The following is a 14208-nucleotide window of genomic DNA, read 5'->3' as shown; positions in this document are numbered from 1 at the left end:
GGAAGGAATGATGCTAAAGCTGAAACTCCAGTACTTGGGCCACCTCATGCGAAGAATTGAGTCATTGGAAAAGACTCTGATGCTGGGAGGGATTGGGGGCAGGAGGAGAAGGGGATGACAGAGGATGAGATGGCTGGATGGCATCACTGACTCAATGGACGTGAGTCTGGGTGAACTCCGGGAGTTGGTGAAGACAGGGAGGCCTGGCGTGCTGCGATTCATGGGGTCGCAAAGAGTCGGACACGACTGAGCAACTGATCTGATCTGATTGAGTGCAGCACTTTCACAGCATCATCTTTCAGGATTTGAAATAGCTCAACTGGAATTCCATCACCTCCACTAGCTTTGTTCGTAGTGATGCTTTCTAAGGCCCACTTGACTTCACATTCCTAGGTGAGTGATCACACCATCGTGATTATCTGGGTCATGAAGATCTTTTTTGTACAGTTCTTCTGTGTATTCTTGCCACCTCTTCTTAATATCTTCTGCTTCTGTTAGGTCCATACCATTTCTGTCCTTTATAGAGCCCATCTTTGCAATGTTCCCTTGGTATCTCTAATTTTCTTGAAGAGATCTCTAGTCTTTCCCATTCTGTTGTTTTCCTCTATTTCTTTGAACTGATCGCTGAGGAAGGCTTTCTTATCCTTGCTATTCTTTGGAATTCTGCATTCAGATGCTTATACCTTTCCTTTTCTCCTTTGCTTCTAGCTTCTCTTCTTTTCACAGCTATTTGTAAGACCTCCTCAGACAGCCATTTTGCTTTTTTGCGTTTTGTTTTCTTGGGGATGGTCTTGATCCCTGTCTCCTGTACAATGTCACAAACCTCATTCCATAGTTCATCAGGCACTCTTATCTATCAGATCTAGGCCCTTAAATCTATTTCTCACTTCCACTGTATAATCATAAGGGATTTGATTTAGGTCATACCTGAATGGTCTAGTGGTTTTCCCTACTTTCTTCAATTTAAGTCTGAATTTGGCAATAAGGAGTTCATGGTCTGAGCCACAGTCAGCTCCTGGTTTTGTTTTTGCTGACTGTATAGAGCTTCTCCATCTTTGGCTGCAAAGAATATAATCAATCTGATTTCAGTGTTGACCATCTGGCGATGTCCATGTGTAGAGTCTTCTCTTGTGTTGTTGGAAGAGGGTGTTTGCTATGACCAGTGCATTCTCTTGGCAAAACTCTATTAGCCTTTGCCCTGCTTCATAGATCCTTACAGATAGAATAGCAAATCTGAGTGATAGAGCTGCATCACACAAATTGCTTGCACTTACTGGAGGAAGCATTTCCAGTAGCAGAGTGCCTTTGTGGAACTAGCGTCTAAGGCATGCTGAACTGTGATTCTGTGTCCGTCCTCCTCCTCACTGCCATACCACTCTGGTGGAAGAAGGAAAATTGATGGGTTTTGGTCCTGGCATGCATTAAATCCCACAGAGAAAAGACTGGCAGGAGCACCTCTCAGAGGCCTTCTCAGCGTCACCTCATCTCCAGTAGTACACATCACTGATTAGTCTCTGAGGTGGTAAATAGCTGTTGTATTTGGAAAAGCTTTTGATAAGAGTGACTTTTATGCTCTTGTGTAATATTTCATATCTAGATGTACTAATATTTCATGTTAAGTGGTTTGTTTCACTTCCTGGGAAGTAAGTATGTCTATTTCGTGTTCCCACCCTTCTTTTTATTATTGTATACCAGGACATAGCTGTTTAATTCAAAATAACATCAATATATAATCAGATAGCTTTTTCAAAGTTACCCTGTATGTATCTATATATTATGTAAATGCAAAGCAAGAATCATGTCTATATGTACTTTATTTTTTCACCAGCTATTTTATTTTTATAAAACCTGTAGTTTGGGTTTTCTTCTAACTAGAAATTTAATTATTTCTTCCATTTATATATGTATGCAGGAAATAATGAAGAATGAAAAATGCAGAGAAGAAATTCAAATGAAAAGCCAAGATTTTTATGAAAAAGAAAAGCTTCTTCAGGAGGAGAGCAACAAGGAACTTCCTCCACCAGTTCAAACTCAGATTAAAGGGCATGCCTCTGCTCCATACTTTGGAAAAGACGAACCCTCAGTGAGTCCCACCAGCACTGGCAAAACCTTTCAGCCAGGATCCTGGATGCCGCATGGTGACAAGGGCCACAGTCAATGAGCGTACTGTGGTAAAGTTTTATTTATATGTATGTGACTATTTTAACAAATAAAAGTAAAAAGTTACTTTGTGCTTTCCATCTCTACTCTAGTTCTCTTTTCCCTTAAGCTTAAGATCTTGCTTTCACTGTTGTGTAAGTGTGAGATTATCAACCATCAAAACCTAACTTCTTGTAGACTTAAATCCTTCACTTGGTTTATTCAGTCATCATTCCACTTATGAATTTGCTTAGTTTTTTCCTCTTTTATTTGTTTCCATATATCTTGGTAGAAATGGTAAGGGTAAATAAATATTGAGCTCAGAAGACTGCTGTTTCTAAAGACTCTAAAGGACTAATTTCTATAATTCTAAAGGATCTATAGGAATTAGAGAATATGGAAATTCTCTGTTTATGAATTGTCTTAGATTTTTCCCTCTTTGGATTGCTCCCATGTATCTAAGTAGAAACGGTAAGGGTAAATATTGAGCTTAGAAGTAAAGACTGCTATTTCTATAGATTCTAAAGGATTCTAAAGGACTATAATTTCTATAGATTCTAAAGGACAGTAAATTCTAAAGGACTAATCAAAAACATGAACTTGGATGAGGCATGTGGAGGCCAAGAAAATTTACTTGATAAATGAAAAAAAAAAAAAACTATCTTGATGAATAGATGGGACCAAAGCTAGTTTATGGTGGGATTGAGGTTGGAGTTTTAAAGAAAGGTATTTGGACCAGTAGAAGTAAAGAATCTATCACAATAGTCTGAAAGGATGGTAAACAAAGAAATGGTACAGTAATAGTTTAGTTCTGTAAGATTAAAAATTACTTTGAAGAAATGGAAAATAGAGCAGAGTTCTCAGAAAGTGATTCCACTGTTACTCGATTACAGTGATTTGTATATTGAAAAGTATAGATACATGATAACATTAAAATAGATTATATACAAAAGTGTTTTAGAAAGGTCACTTTCTGAAGTACATAACCAAGTTTCTATTGCTAATAGTTCTAATTATTTTTTTTTTCCATTTATGGTTTTCTTTCTCAAACTTTGAACTTTTTATTTTGTATTGGGGTATAGCTGATTATCAATGTTATGGTAGCTTCAGGTACAGCAAAGGGAGTCAGCCATAAAATGTATCCATTTTCTCCCAAACCCCTCTCCCAGTTCTAATTCTAACATAGTTCTAATATAGAGATCTCTAACAGTGTTTGGCATTGTAACAACTACTCAATAAACATGGACTGAAGAAAAGACTTAGATCTTAATGCTCTGAATAATATAAGAAAATCCTTGGTTAAGTGTTTAATAATGAATTCCTAAAAACACATAGGTTGAGATTTTTACTTAATAGAATGTAAAATGTTTAATTGCTTAAGAAATAAACTACAGAAACATTTTATACTGAAACAAGTAATCAAATGTAATCACCATAAGACTTAAGGAATGACCAAAAAAGCCCTTAGGTAATATTAACATTCAAGCAGCCCTGTTACTATCAGGTTAATTATTCTGTTTACGTTATTATAAAGTAGTATTACATTTTACCAAAGTTAGGCAAAAAAAGAACTAGCTCCTAGGCAATATAAAGACATAAAATTTGTTGTGTAATTGCCTGTAAAGTAACATGTCCTTGAATCCTTGATTACAGGAAAGATTCTAACATGATAGAATGCTTCTACTACCAAATTCCTGCCAGCTTATTAATCGTATTCTGTGTGCATCTCTTGCAGATGTTTGCCATGTAGGCTGTTTTGTGCGGGCGTGTGTGCTGAGTCACTCAGTCCTGTCCTAGTCTTTGCAGCCGTATGGACTGTAGCCCATCAGGCTCCTCTGTCCATGAAATTCTCCAGGCAAGAAGACTGGAGTGGGAGTTTAGAAGTATCTTAATATATACGACAAAATTTACATTAATTTTAATTTGTATAGTTTCATTTTAAAATACCTGTTTTACAAAAAAAGAAAACCTTAGCCAATAGTTAACAGTAAGAAGATGATACTGGCCCACTCATTCAAGTGTGTATTTTCAAAGTGATTCTGAGAGGTAAGAATAAAGTTTGTAGTAATCCATCCACATTACTTTGCTCTAGACTAACATTTTTAGGATGACTGGTTATACTGTTAGGTGGTATCAGAACAGGGTTCTGAGATCATTTAGTCCTACATAAAAATGAGACTATAAGCTTGACCTAGATAAGACTGCCTTTCTAAATAATCTTGTCTTTATACAAGGCTTTTAGGCCAGACACATGCACAGCAGAATCAAAGTTTTACATAAATTATTTACTCGTCTACCATATTTCATATTTTAAATAGCTATATTTGGGGTATTTGCAAGTTTTCTAATGAAAATGTTCTTCATCATCTCTCTTCAAAACAGACTCCAAACCCATGCAGTTTTAATTTCAGAAGTTAAAATGTTCATTTTAAAATAGTATCATATATTCCTTAACTACTCTCAGATAAATCCTTCCTGACTTCCTATGTCTCTGCTATACATGCATCTAGGATTTTTCTCCCCAAAGCCCTTATTATACAAATTGTTCAAGTATACATGTAATGCTTGTTGGGTTTAACCATATAAGTCTAGCCTGTTAGATATCTGAAGTTAAAATTAAAAAAAAAAAAAAATGGAGGAAATAATTTTCCCCACTATGTTATCCTTTTTCTTTGCTATTTTTACAAACAGATCTGTCATTTATTTACTTTTATCAGCCTTGATTCAATACCACCATATTGATTTTTTTTAATGCTATCTCATTAAGCACACTATTCAAAATGTAACCTATACTTACCTGGCAGGGGAGATACCATGATCACGAAGGTGGTTTTCCCAGGGCAAGGCTTATCCATTGCACTCCGGATGTGCTGACCCCTGCGATTTCCCCAAATGTGGGAAACTCGACTGCATAATTTGTGGTAGTGGGGGACTGCGTTCGCGCTTTCCCCTATTTATTTTAAATAAATAAATAAATAAATAAAATGTAACCTGAATTCACTTAGACTAGGCTTTCTCAAACTGTTTGTGTTCTTTGAGGAAGGGCGGAAAAGAGGGGAGGAAAGTCTATGATAATCAAAGTAACCTAAAAGGCTCCAAGAAATCATGCAGAAATGAATTGCTTTACCCCGTTTCCCAAACTTGGTATTTGAACACAGAACCCCTTTTAATATGTTTGAGAAATACAGAATTTGTCCTTATGCGTTTATTACAGATATGAAGCAAACCAAAGTGAGCCTATACTCAGTTGCAAACATAAAAACAATCTTTCCTAAATAGGAATCACACTTCCTCTAACTTAAAAGCAGATGAGGTATAAAGTGCCCCTAAGGATAGGTGAGAAGCTGTTTGTTATAGTGGACCTCAGCATTGGGTTTCCAGCTCACTGCATCAGAAGCTTATTTCTTTTGCTCCCGTGATGTCAGGAAATAAGTTTAAAATGCCCTGGTGTATCTGATATAATAACACCATACTGAAGTTTACCACAGGACACTATGGGTCAAATTCTGATGCACAAACTTTTGGGGAGGGAGGCAGTATAATGTTTGTTATAGGCAGTCTGTTTTTCCTTCAAAACCACCCATAAAAGGTAATTAATTATACTACTTCTAAGAACTTCAGAAACAACTAACAGATTGGTAGTTTTAAAAGAAGTATTCTGGGTAACAGTAAATGGGATTCAACTGTAATAGTATAACAACAGAGTGATTTTTCTGAAGAATATCAAACCTCACAATAATTAAGTTATCAAACCCCGTAATAATTAAGTCCCCAACTTAATTTTTCAACTTTATGATACTGAACAGAAACTGTTGAAGTTTGATCTTTTCTCAGGCTAGTGGCATACGCTAGGACACTCTTGATGCTGAGCAGTGGCACGGAGCCACAGCTGCCAGTCAGTCACGCAATCGCAAGTAAACAACTGCTACCCACACACTCGTCCTGTTCCCACACAACCATCCTGTTTTTGACTTTCAGTTCATTATTCGGTAAATTTTCAATCTGTAATGGGTTTATCAGGATATAATACATCCCTACCCCTGCAACACACACAACATACAGACACAAATACTGTAAATCCTTGTTGATCTCAAATGTATAAAATGGCTCCATAAACGTTGGGAAAAGCTGAAGAAATAACAAACAGCCTATGTCAAAGAAATACAAAATTGTATTAAGACCAAGAGGAACCATGGAAAAGCCTATGTTATTTAAATACCTTTTAACTGTCAAAATGAACAATGAAACCATAGCTTTAATAGATAACTAAAACTTTTAATTTCAATAATATAAAAAGCACATCCTAGATCACCTGAATAACTAGTTTGTAATTAAACACAATTATTTCAGTGCCTAGAGTTGCAGTGTGTTGCTTGGGCTGGCATCAAGAAGAAACTGACAACCTAAAACAATAGTAATTAAGTATTGTTCAAACCAGTCCATAAACATTCTCAGAGGTCCTTAGGTTCTCAGACTGGAGAAACACTGCTCTCAACTTTTACAAGTACAGTTGACCCTTGAAGAACATGAGTGCAAACTGTGTGGGGTCACTGATACAGACTTTTTTCAGTAGTAAGTACTACAGGGGCTGGTGCACTGGGGAAAAAAAAATAGTACTACAATACTGTGTGATCCAGGGCTGGTCGAGTCCATGGATGAGGAACTGCAGATACAGAGAATCCGCACGTAGGAACAGTGTATGGTGAGGGTCCACTGGAAGCTATTTTCAACTGCGAGGGAGGGCAAATGCTCCTAACCCTGTGTTCAAGGGTCAGCTGTATGCTTGTCTACAAATGAAACTCATAACCCTTTGAAAGGTTTAACTTCTATAACATACCTAACCTGAATTATTATCCCTTCCCCCCAAAAAAGCTCAGGACCTCTTTATAAAAAAGTATCAAATTTATTTCAATATCTAGTTTCATTTTTAAATTAAAGCTATTGGACAATTTTTTGCAAATTAAAATTCATTATTAGAGGTGAGGAAAACATTAATAAGCTATTAATTACTGAAAACAAAATTATCAACCATGCATTTAAAAAAGCCAGGTTAAAGAGTAAAAAGTTCCAATTATACTATTTAACTGAAGGAAATATCCTTTACCTCTTTATTTCTAATTATAACATTCTCATTTTGACACAATTTACACCTTTTTCACCCAATTAATACAATGCAAACAAAATTTTTCCAAATATTAAGAGGATATTGTTTACCATTTATGACATATAACTGTAACTCTTTAAAAGTTCCTTAAAAGAAAGTTGAAATTTTAATTTTCACTGTGAATCTGTCTGATCAAAAAGTAAAGGACATAACCACCACATGAATTAAACCAAAGAAAGGAATAAAAAACAAAAGTGGTATCTATATAATCAGCAAATTATCTGATAAGACATGTTAACTACTTCACATTTCTACTTAGCATAAGTGAGAATAAACTGGTTCCAAGGTTTGGCATTTTTACTCTTAAGCTTTAAATCATAGTGTTACTCTACTCGAGTCATCTCTAAGAAAATGGCAGTGTTCATAAGTACAAAAATGATTATATCCAGTAGGTGGTATTCTACATAGTCAAGACAATTCTTTATAAAATTAGATTTTTTAAAATGCAGACTATCTGGTAATTACCAGTATCTCAAAAGCTAAAATAAGAAAAATACAGATAATAAAGAAGTACTCATTGAATAATATTATTTTGCTTTGAGGAAACCAGAAATGATTCTATTCCAAGAAATAAGTAATAATGATAAAGAGATGTAATTAATACACCATGTATCTTTTAAGCCAAACCACGCTTTTCTGCTCAGAACAACTCTTGATTTTTACATTCTTAATCTTTGTCCAGAACAGGACATTTTAAGCCATTTTTGAATAGAGTTCATAATCTAAAGCCACTTTTCTTCACAGGATGTTTTCATTTTAGTATTCACACATAAGCTGCAAAAAGGCAAATGAAAGTCAGTTATAAGAATCTGTAGCATAATAAATCCCAATTTACAGTAACTGTCAACAGAGTTCTATGCCGAAGCTGAAAAGTTGCTACAGTACAGGTGAGAACTGACATTCTTCCACAGACTCAGACTTCATTTAGTAATACTGTCATAAGATCCAAAAAGAAACCTTAATAGGTCCTTTCAAAGATGCATAATTTTCCGAACAATTTTCCTCTGGACGCACAGCCTGTTCATTCCTTCAATCCTTTTTTAGTCGTTTAGCTTTTGCAATATTTTCTTGACGTTTTTGTTTCTTCTTTTGCTCCTTTTCCCTGGCCTCAATCATCTTGGCCAATTTCCAAGACAGCACAGCACTTGCTAGAAACAATGGAGTCAGAGCCAAAATAACTGTTGTAAGGAAGCCATATGGGTCCTTTGCAGCCCATTCCACAACATACTCAGCCCAAGCCTTTAAATCAAACATCTTCGTGGAGGCCTTAGGAAAGGGGTGGGAAGGGGGGGGGAAGACAAGAGAAAAGATTATGTGGTTAATCAAATTTTTAAAAGGTTACACCAAACAGTTAAATCAGAATTCTATTATCACTCAACAGTTTTTTTGTTTGGTTTTAAAAAGTGCTAATTAGTACTATTTTAATAAGGACTAATATTGCCAATAAGAAAAAATAATTCACTTAAGACAACAAGAAGAGTGAGACTTAAAAGATGTGAAGATACAGAAGAGAAAAAAAAAAGTATGTGGAATCTGTTGTAAGGATTATGCATTCTCACATGCCTCCTACACTCAAGACAAACTTTAGCAGCAGAGTTTTATAAGAATCTTGAGTTTTATGTGCTTATTCCAGGGAACAGCTGAATCCCATATGTCATTTTCTCACACAGCCTTATTAAGTTCTAATTAACAAAAGTGGTGGTTCAGTCAGTAAAGAATCTGCCTGCAATGCAGGAGACATGGGTTTGATCCCTGGGTCAGGAAGATCCCCTGGAGAAGGAAATGGCAACCCACTCCAGTATTCATGCCTGGAGAATCCCGTGGACAGAGGAGCCTGGTGGGCTACAGTCCATGAGGTTGCAAAAGTGAAACACGACAACTAAACCTCCACAACAAAAGTACAATCATCAAATTTGGTGTCTCAAAGTCAAAAGTATGGGAAATGCCTGGAGAAAGGGACATAATGGATGGCTGTTTCTGAAATGAAACAAGAAGGTAAGGGAACCATGATATTATCCATTCATATGCAGAGAGAGAAAAGCAAAAGATGACATGCCAATTTTATGCCCTCCTTCAACTTTGAAGACATAATATAGTAAATGAGAACAAACTTAACAGATGAGAAAATTAACCGTTACAGGTCCCATGCCTGTTGTTCCATTGAGTTAGTAAAGAAGGGCCATCTTGCAAATCAGGATGTTGTGGATTTGAGTGATATTTTCTATTTTGCCCCCAGAGACTTTTCAACCTTTCATGTTTGTGTCAATCTCCATTCAAAGTGCAGAATTAGAATAGCTGGGATTTAAAAAGTCATGTACCTTATGCTTGAGTAGTGGTCTCTAATTTTGTCCTGGGATTATCAGCCAGTCACAATTTCAGATGACCTTTGGTTGGCTGTCTTCTTCTTTAACTTCACCAATACACTTCTGAGAGAAGGTTTAAATTCTATATACTGGTTGGGTTGAAAAGAATAGACAAAAGAAAAACCGTGAAGTCACAACCTTAAGGAATAAATCATAATACAATTTTAAATGTTAAAACTGTAAATTATATGCAACCTATAAATAACATGTAAAGTTGCCTGGCATATTAAATACATTCAGTATCTATTTCTTTATAATCTTAAGACATAATTACACAACTAAAATGCCCTGGAAGAAGCTCCTAATTACTGGGGATCAAATATTTCACTCAGTTACTTATTTCAACAATAAATTTAGAAAGCTCACTCACATAAAAAGCTAACTGATCTGCTGCAGCATATCCATTCCTAGTACTTTTTATATTTTTAGAGGGTTAGGTTTGTTTCATTTTGAGTCAGTAAGGGAGGGCCTTACTAATTTCAAAATCGAACACCGCTTTACTCTTTAAAAGGTTTTTTAGTCTCATTATATAATTTGTGTCCTTTACAGAAAAATCAGAGATAAGCAAAACAAAATATGTCACCTACAATTCCATTACCTAAACAAAACTACCATGACTAGATTTAATTATACCCTATCACAATTCCTTCATATTTTTACCTGAAGACACAAAGTTCCTTTACCGTTAAAGTTCCTAGCCTTCCCCCACCCTCAATTCGTACGCCCCACCCACACAGTGAAGACTAGACTCTACAGATCCCCATCTGTTTTTTCAGCTTCTCCAGCCCAGTAATGAATTAACTAATCCAAGATTCAGAGACCTGCAAAAGAACTTTGCAATAAAGAGAAAGGGGGAAGTAAAGGACCTAGTTATGGCAGAGTTTTAGACATTAATACAGAAAAAGGAGTTACCATCCACACGATACACACCTCCCGTGCACCTCAATTTCGGACCCCAGGTGCAAGCGCCCTCCACACTTTAAGGAATAAATATTCTTCTTCTTCCTTCCGGAAAGGATCCACCAGGCATGATCTTCGGATCAGACCCGCACGGCGCCTGAAGCTGAGGGCACTTCACAGCCACCCGCACTTTCCTTTCCTTGTGTTTTCCCCTCGCTCACCCTACCCGGTGGCCCGCCTCTGGGGCCACGCTTCCCCGACCCTCCGCCTCGGCGCGCGCGGGCCCGGCAGGGCTCGAACAGCCGGCGTCGTCCCCGCCACACCCTGGGCCGCCGGCGCCGTAGCCACCTCCGCTGAGCACCGGGGCAAGGGCGCGGCAGCGACCCCCAACCGCCTCCCCTTCACCTCGCCGGGGACGAAGGGTTCGGACCCCAACTCACGACTCACCTCCAGGCCGGAAGCAGGAAGGCGGAAGCCGCGACTCTCCCAACCCGCCCACAGGCCGGCCCTCGCCCGGATCCGGCCTGAGGAAGTCGCGGGGCCAGTTTCCGGCTGCGCCATTGCTGTGTGGGTCCCGGGAAAGCGGGGAGGGTGGGGCGGCGCCTGGGTTTCCGGGGAGAGGCAGGTGAGGCCGCTCGAGGTGAGCGGCGGCGCCCGGCTGGTGTCTGGCCCGAAGCCCGAGTCCCGCGCCTCCTGCCTGAGGCGCGGGTGGGCTCCGGTCTCTGGGAGCCGGTCTGGAAGCGCTGAGGACCCCCTACTTTTGCCCCCGAGGTCATCAGGAGAACAGCCGCTCCCCTGCGGGAGCCTGGCCAAGGGTGGAGGGCCCTGGTGGGTGAGGTCCGTGACCCCCGGAAACTCCGACCAAGGAACGGCGGCCAAGAAAGGAGTTGGTCCCCACAAACCGCCCAGAGCCAAGGTGAAGGTCACACCCAGCGACTCCTGAAGGATTCTAGCGAGTTCCTCTGGTTCACGTCCACTCTTTGACCCTCTCCTCTTCTGGTTGGACAATAGTTAAAGCCTCACGTCGAGGAGACCAAGCGCAGCAGGACCGTGGTGGGTCCACTGAACGTTGTTTCTAAGGGAAAATGCAGCCATGCTGTGTGAAGAAGAGTTTTTGTTGTTTCAACTTAAGAACCTCTTTTCACAAAAGAATGATCGATATTTGCCCAAAGTCAACTTGATAAATAATTAAACTGTGTGGGCATAGAGTTCCCATAGAGGTACTTGTTCTTTCAGTGCACAAATAAAGAGATTCAAAAGTCAACAAGCAGAAAGAGTGAGTTCTCATTGTCTTCTAATCTACAGGAACTGAGAGATTAACTTGGGTTTGGTTGGTGATCAAGTTTTGTGATCTCTTGCACTGAACTGCTCTGTTTGACTACCTCTTCAAATGTTGCAAGACCTCTTCACTGGTGTGTGCCAAATAAAGCAGGTTTTTATTCTTGAAAGACTATAGAATGTTCTCTTTGAGGAGCAAGCTGTGACATGTATAACTAGTTTAGGGATAACAACAGTAACCATTATTTACCAGGGAACAGACTTTTGGCAAATAATCTAATGATCTAAAATACTGTTTGTTGGGCATATGTTAATGTTTGTATGTTGTATTAGTAGCAGTTGTTTTCTTACTCATTCTTGTTTGAAAACTTGGATGATGGTTTCAAAGCTTGTGCTGCTTGGACCTAGCCTGTACCTGGAGTAGCCAGAAAAAGCAGACTCAGTCATTGGATTGTGTGTACAGAAAACTTGACTTGCTGGCAGTAAGACTTTGTGGGGTTTTTTGGTTTTTTTTTTTTTAACTTGCCCAAATAGTAGTTCCAGGAGAGGATCAGGATTTATTTTAACGTCCTTCACTCCAGAGACCAGTATGTGTTATTTTAATCATGGTTAGACAGTTTTCCTGATGACTGCCTCCCCAGTAATTCGCTCTGCTGGGTCCCTTGTGAAATGCATGGGAGTGGATGGAAAGGCACGTAAGAAGGAAGCGTCTGTAGCTCTTTGGCGCTAGTGTCAATCAGGCTTTCACTGTCTAATATTACTGGTCTCCTTTCCAGTTCCAGGAATGGCTACAAGCCCAGGAATAGCGTAGAAGTTGCCACAGCTAAGCTCCCGACAGCTACCTGACTTGCCTTAATGAAAGGTGGTGTCGAGATTGGTTCAGACAGTGCAGGCTACTTTCTAGAGTCAGGAGTTTTAGCTTGTGAGTTGTGATTCACAGGCCTTGTCTCTGGTGATCTGATACTCTGAAAAAGTTTCCTCTTTTGTATTTGGAAAGCTGTTAGATTATCCCTGGGGTTCTTTCAGCTTGAAAATTCTATTGATTAAACTGGATTTGGCCATTTTTCTTATTTCAGCTTCATAAGCAGCAGCAGAATAAGGAATTTAATGGAAACATCATGGCCAATTTTCATAAGGGCTTGTTCTTTATTTGAAAGATTCTTAATTGAGTGTTCTCTCTCAGATGTCTTTCAGAATTTACTTAGAATAACATGGAAATAAGGTCTGCTTGTATTTTTATTTAAGAAATAAAATCTTAACCATTCATGTAGCTTTAACTGAAATAACTAAAGCTTACACTTTAATTAATGAGGGTTGTCTTTGAAGAAGAATAATTACTTTGTATCATATCACATCATATCCATACCAGTTACTCTGTTGCAATTATAGTTTGAAAATGGAGCCTTCCAAATTTTTAAGTTTTTTACTCTTAATAATTATTAAGTAAGAACTCATCTTTCATTAGTTCTGTTTAAAAGTCTTTCTCTCTTAGGTGGTATGTTTCACCCTGACTTATGTCAAAATTGTGAATGACAAACCTCCATAAGATTCTCTTATAATAATCTAGACTTAACTAAAGATTTTAAGAGTTTTCTTACCTGCTTAACAATTTGTGTTTTGTTTTTGGTAGAATTGGTTTCTTCCCTAAGTTTTATTTTATGAGTTTTTTCCTACCATTAAAACACAATGCAGATAGATTTCTTATTAGGCACATTTATGTAAAAATAATAGGTACATGTAACTAGGAAGGTCATAGGTTTTAGTGATATTTGGAAGATTATACTGCAGAATTGTAATGTTTAAAGGCTATTTATTGACTGCTGTGTTCCAGCTACTAGGCTAGATGCTTTGCATCTCTTATCACTATTGCTGAGACTAAACTCTGCAGGATGGTATTATACCTGTTTTACAGATACGGGACCAGAGACTTAAAAAGTAGAGCAGAGTTCTAAACAGATCTGGCCCAAAAAAGCACTGCTCTTGTTTAATTCCAGAGATTAGACAAAATGCTGATCTCATAAAATGAAAGTAAATTTTTTATTCTATAATTGTTGATTTAACTAATAATCACAAGAAAATCTTGCCATACTTCAAATTGCCCATTGCCCAGGTGGTGGCAGCATGTCTCAAAGAGCTAGTGTGGTGTAGGTTTTCTCCAACCTTGCCAGTTGATTTGCTTCTTCATCCCACATACATCCGTGACCTGTCTGTTAAGCTCTACTTCTCTCTTGGGCACTTTCACTGCTATTAGACCAACCCATCAGTGATTCACTCCATCTTCCATCCTCCCTTCTGCCTCATCTTCTGAACGGGTCATACTCTGCCAATATGCTTTCAGCCTGTCCCAAGGACAGAGGAGCCTGG

At 38.4% G+C, this 14208-nt stretch overlaps 2 protein-coding genes and 1 non-coding gene across 4 annotated transcripts in view; 2 read left to right on the top strand and 1 right to left on the bottom strand.

Moving 5' to 3' along the window:
• NDUFAF2 (NADH:ubiquinone oxidoreductase complex assembly factor 2) overlaps positions 1-5091 on the top strand; it is a 166661-nt gene extending 161570 nt beyond the window's left edge. Inside the window, exon 4 of the mRNA XM_027519935.1 lies at positions 1913-5091. Within this exon, the coding sequence (XP_027375736.1) occupies positions 1913-2161 (249 nt within the window). The 3' untranslated portion in view covers positions 2162-5091. The remainder of the gene's footprint in view (positions 1-1912) is intronic.
• On the top strand, positions 4929-5092 carry LOC113879278. Its single transcript, XR_003507261.1, has one exon. It is a non-coding gene; the product is annotated as a U1 spliceosomal RNA (small nuclear RNA).
• A 1930-nt stretch (positions 5093-7022) lies between these two features.
• Positions 7023-11474, bottom strand: SMIM15 (small integral membrane protein 15). 2 transcript variants are annotated; one of them, XR_003507148.1, is made up of 3 exons: positions 11014-11474; positions 9622-9755; positions 7023-8569 (listed from the first exon to the last, which is right to left on the bottom strand). XR_003507148.1 is itself a non-coding variant. In XM_027519936.1 (3 exons), exon 3 carries the CDS (start codon positions 8555-8557, stop codon positions 8333-8335), a length of 225 nt encoding a protein of 74 aa, XP_027375737.1. In that variant the 5' UTR covers positions 8558-8569; positions 9622-9755; positions 10597-11017; the 3' UTR covers positions 7023-8332. The 2 variants fall into 2 exon arrangements, 1 of the variants encoding a protein (XP_027375737.1); XM_027519936.1 differs by having other exon boundaries at positions 10597-11017.
• Between the last annotated feature and the right edge of the window lie 2734 nt (positions 11475-14208).

Source organism: Bos indicus x Bos taurus, chromosome 20 (genome assembly GCF_003369695.1).
Source record: "Bos indicus x Bos taurus breed Angus x Brahman F1 hybrid chromosome 20, Bos_hybrid_MaternalHap_v2.0, whole genome shotgun sequence".
NCBI lineage: Eukaryota > Metazoa > Chordata > Mammalia > Artiodactyla > Bovidae > Bos > Bos indicus x Bos taurus.
Note: the sequence above shows the minus strand (reverse complement) of the source record. Positions and strands in the feature narration are given on the sequence as shown.

Coding starts and splice junctions, on each gene's coding strand:
- SMIM15 (XM_027519936.1), bottom strand. CDS start 8,557: ATGTTTGATTTAAAGGCTTGGGCTGAGTATGTTGTGGAATGGGCTGCA.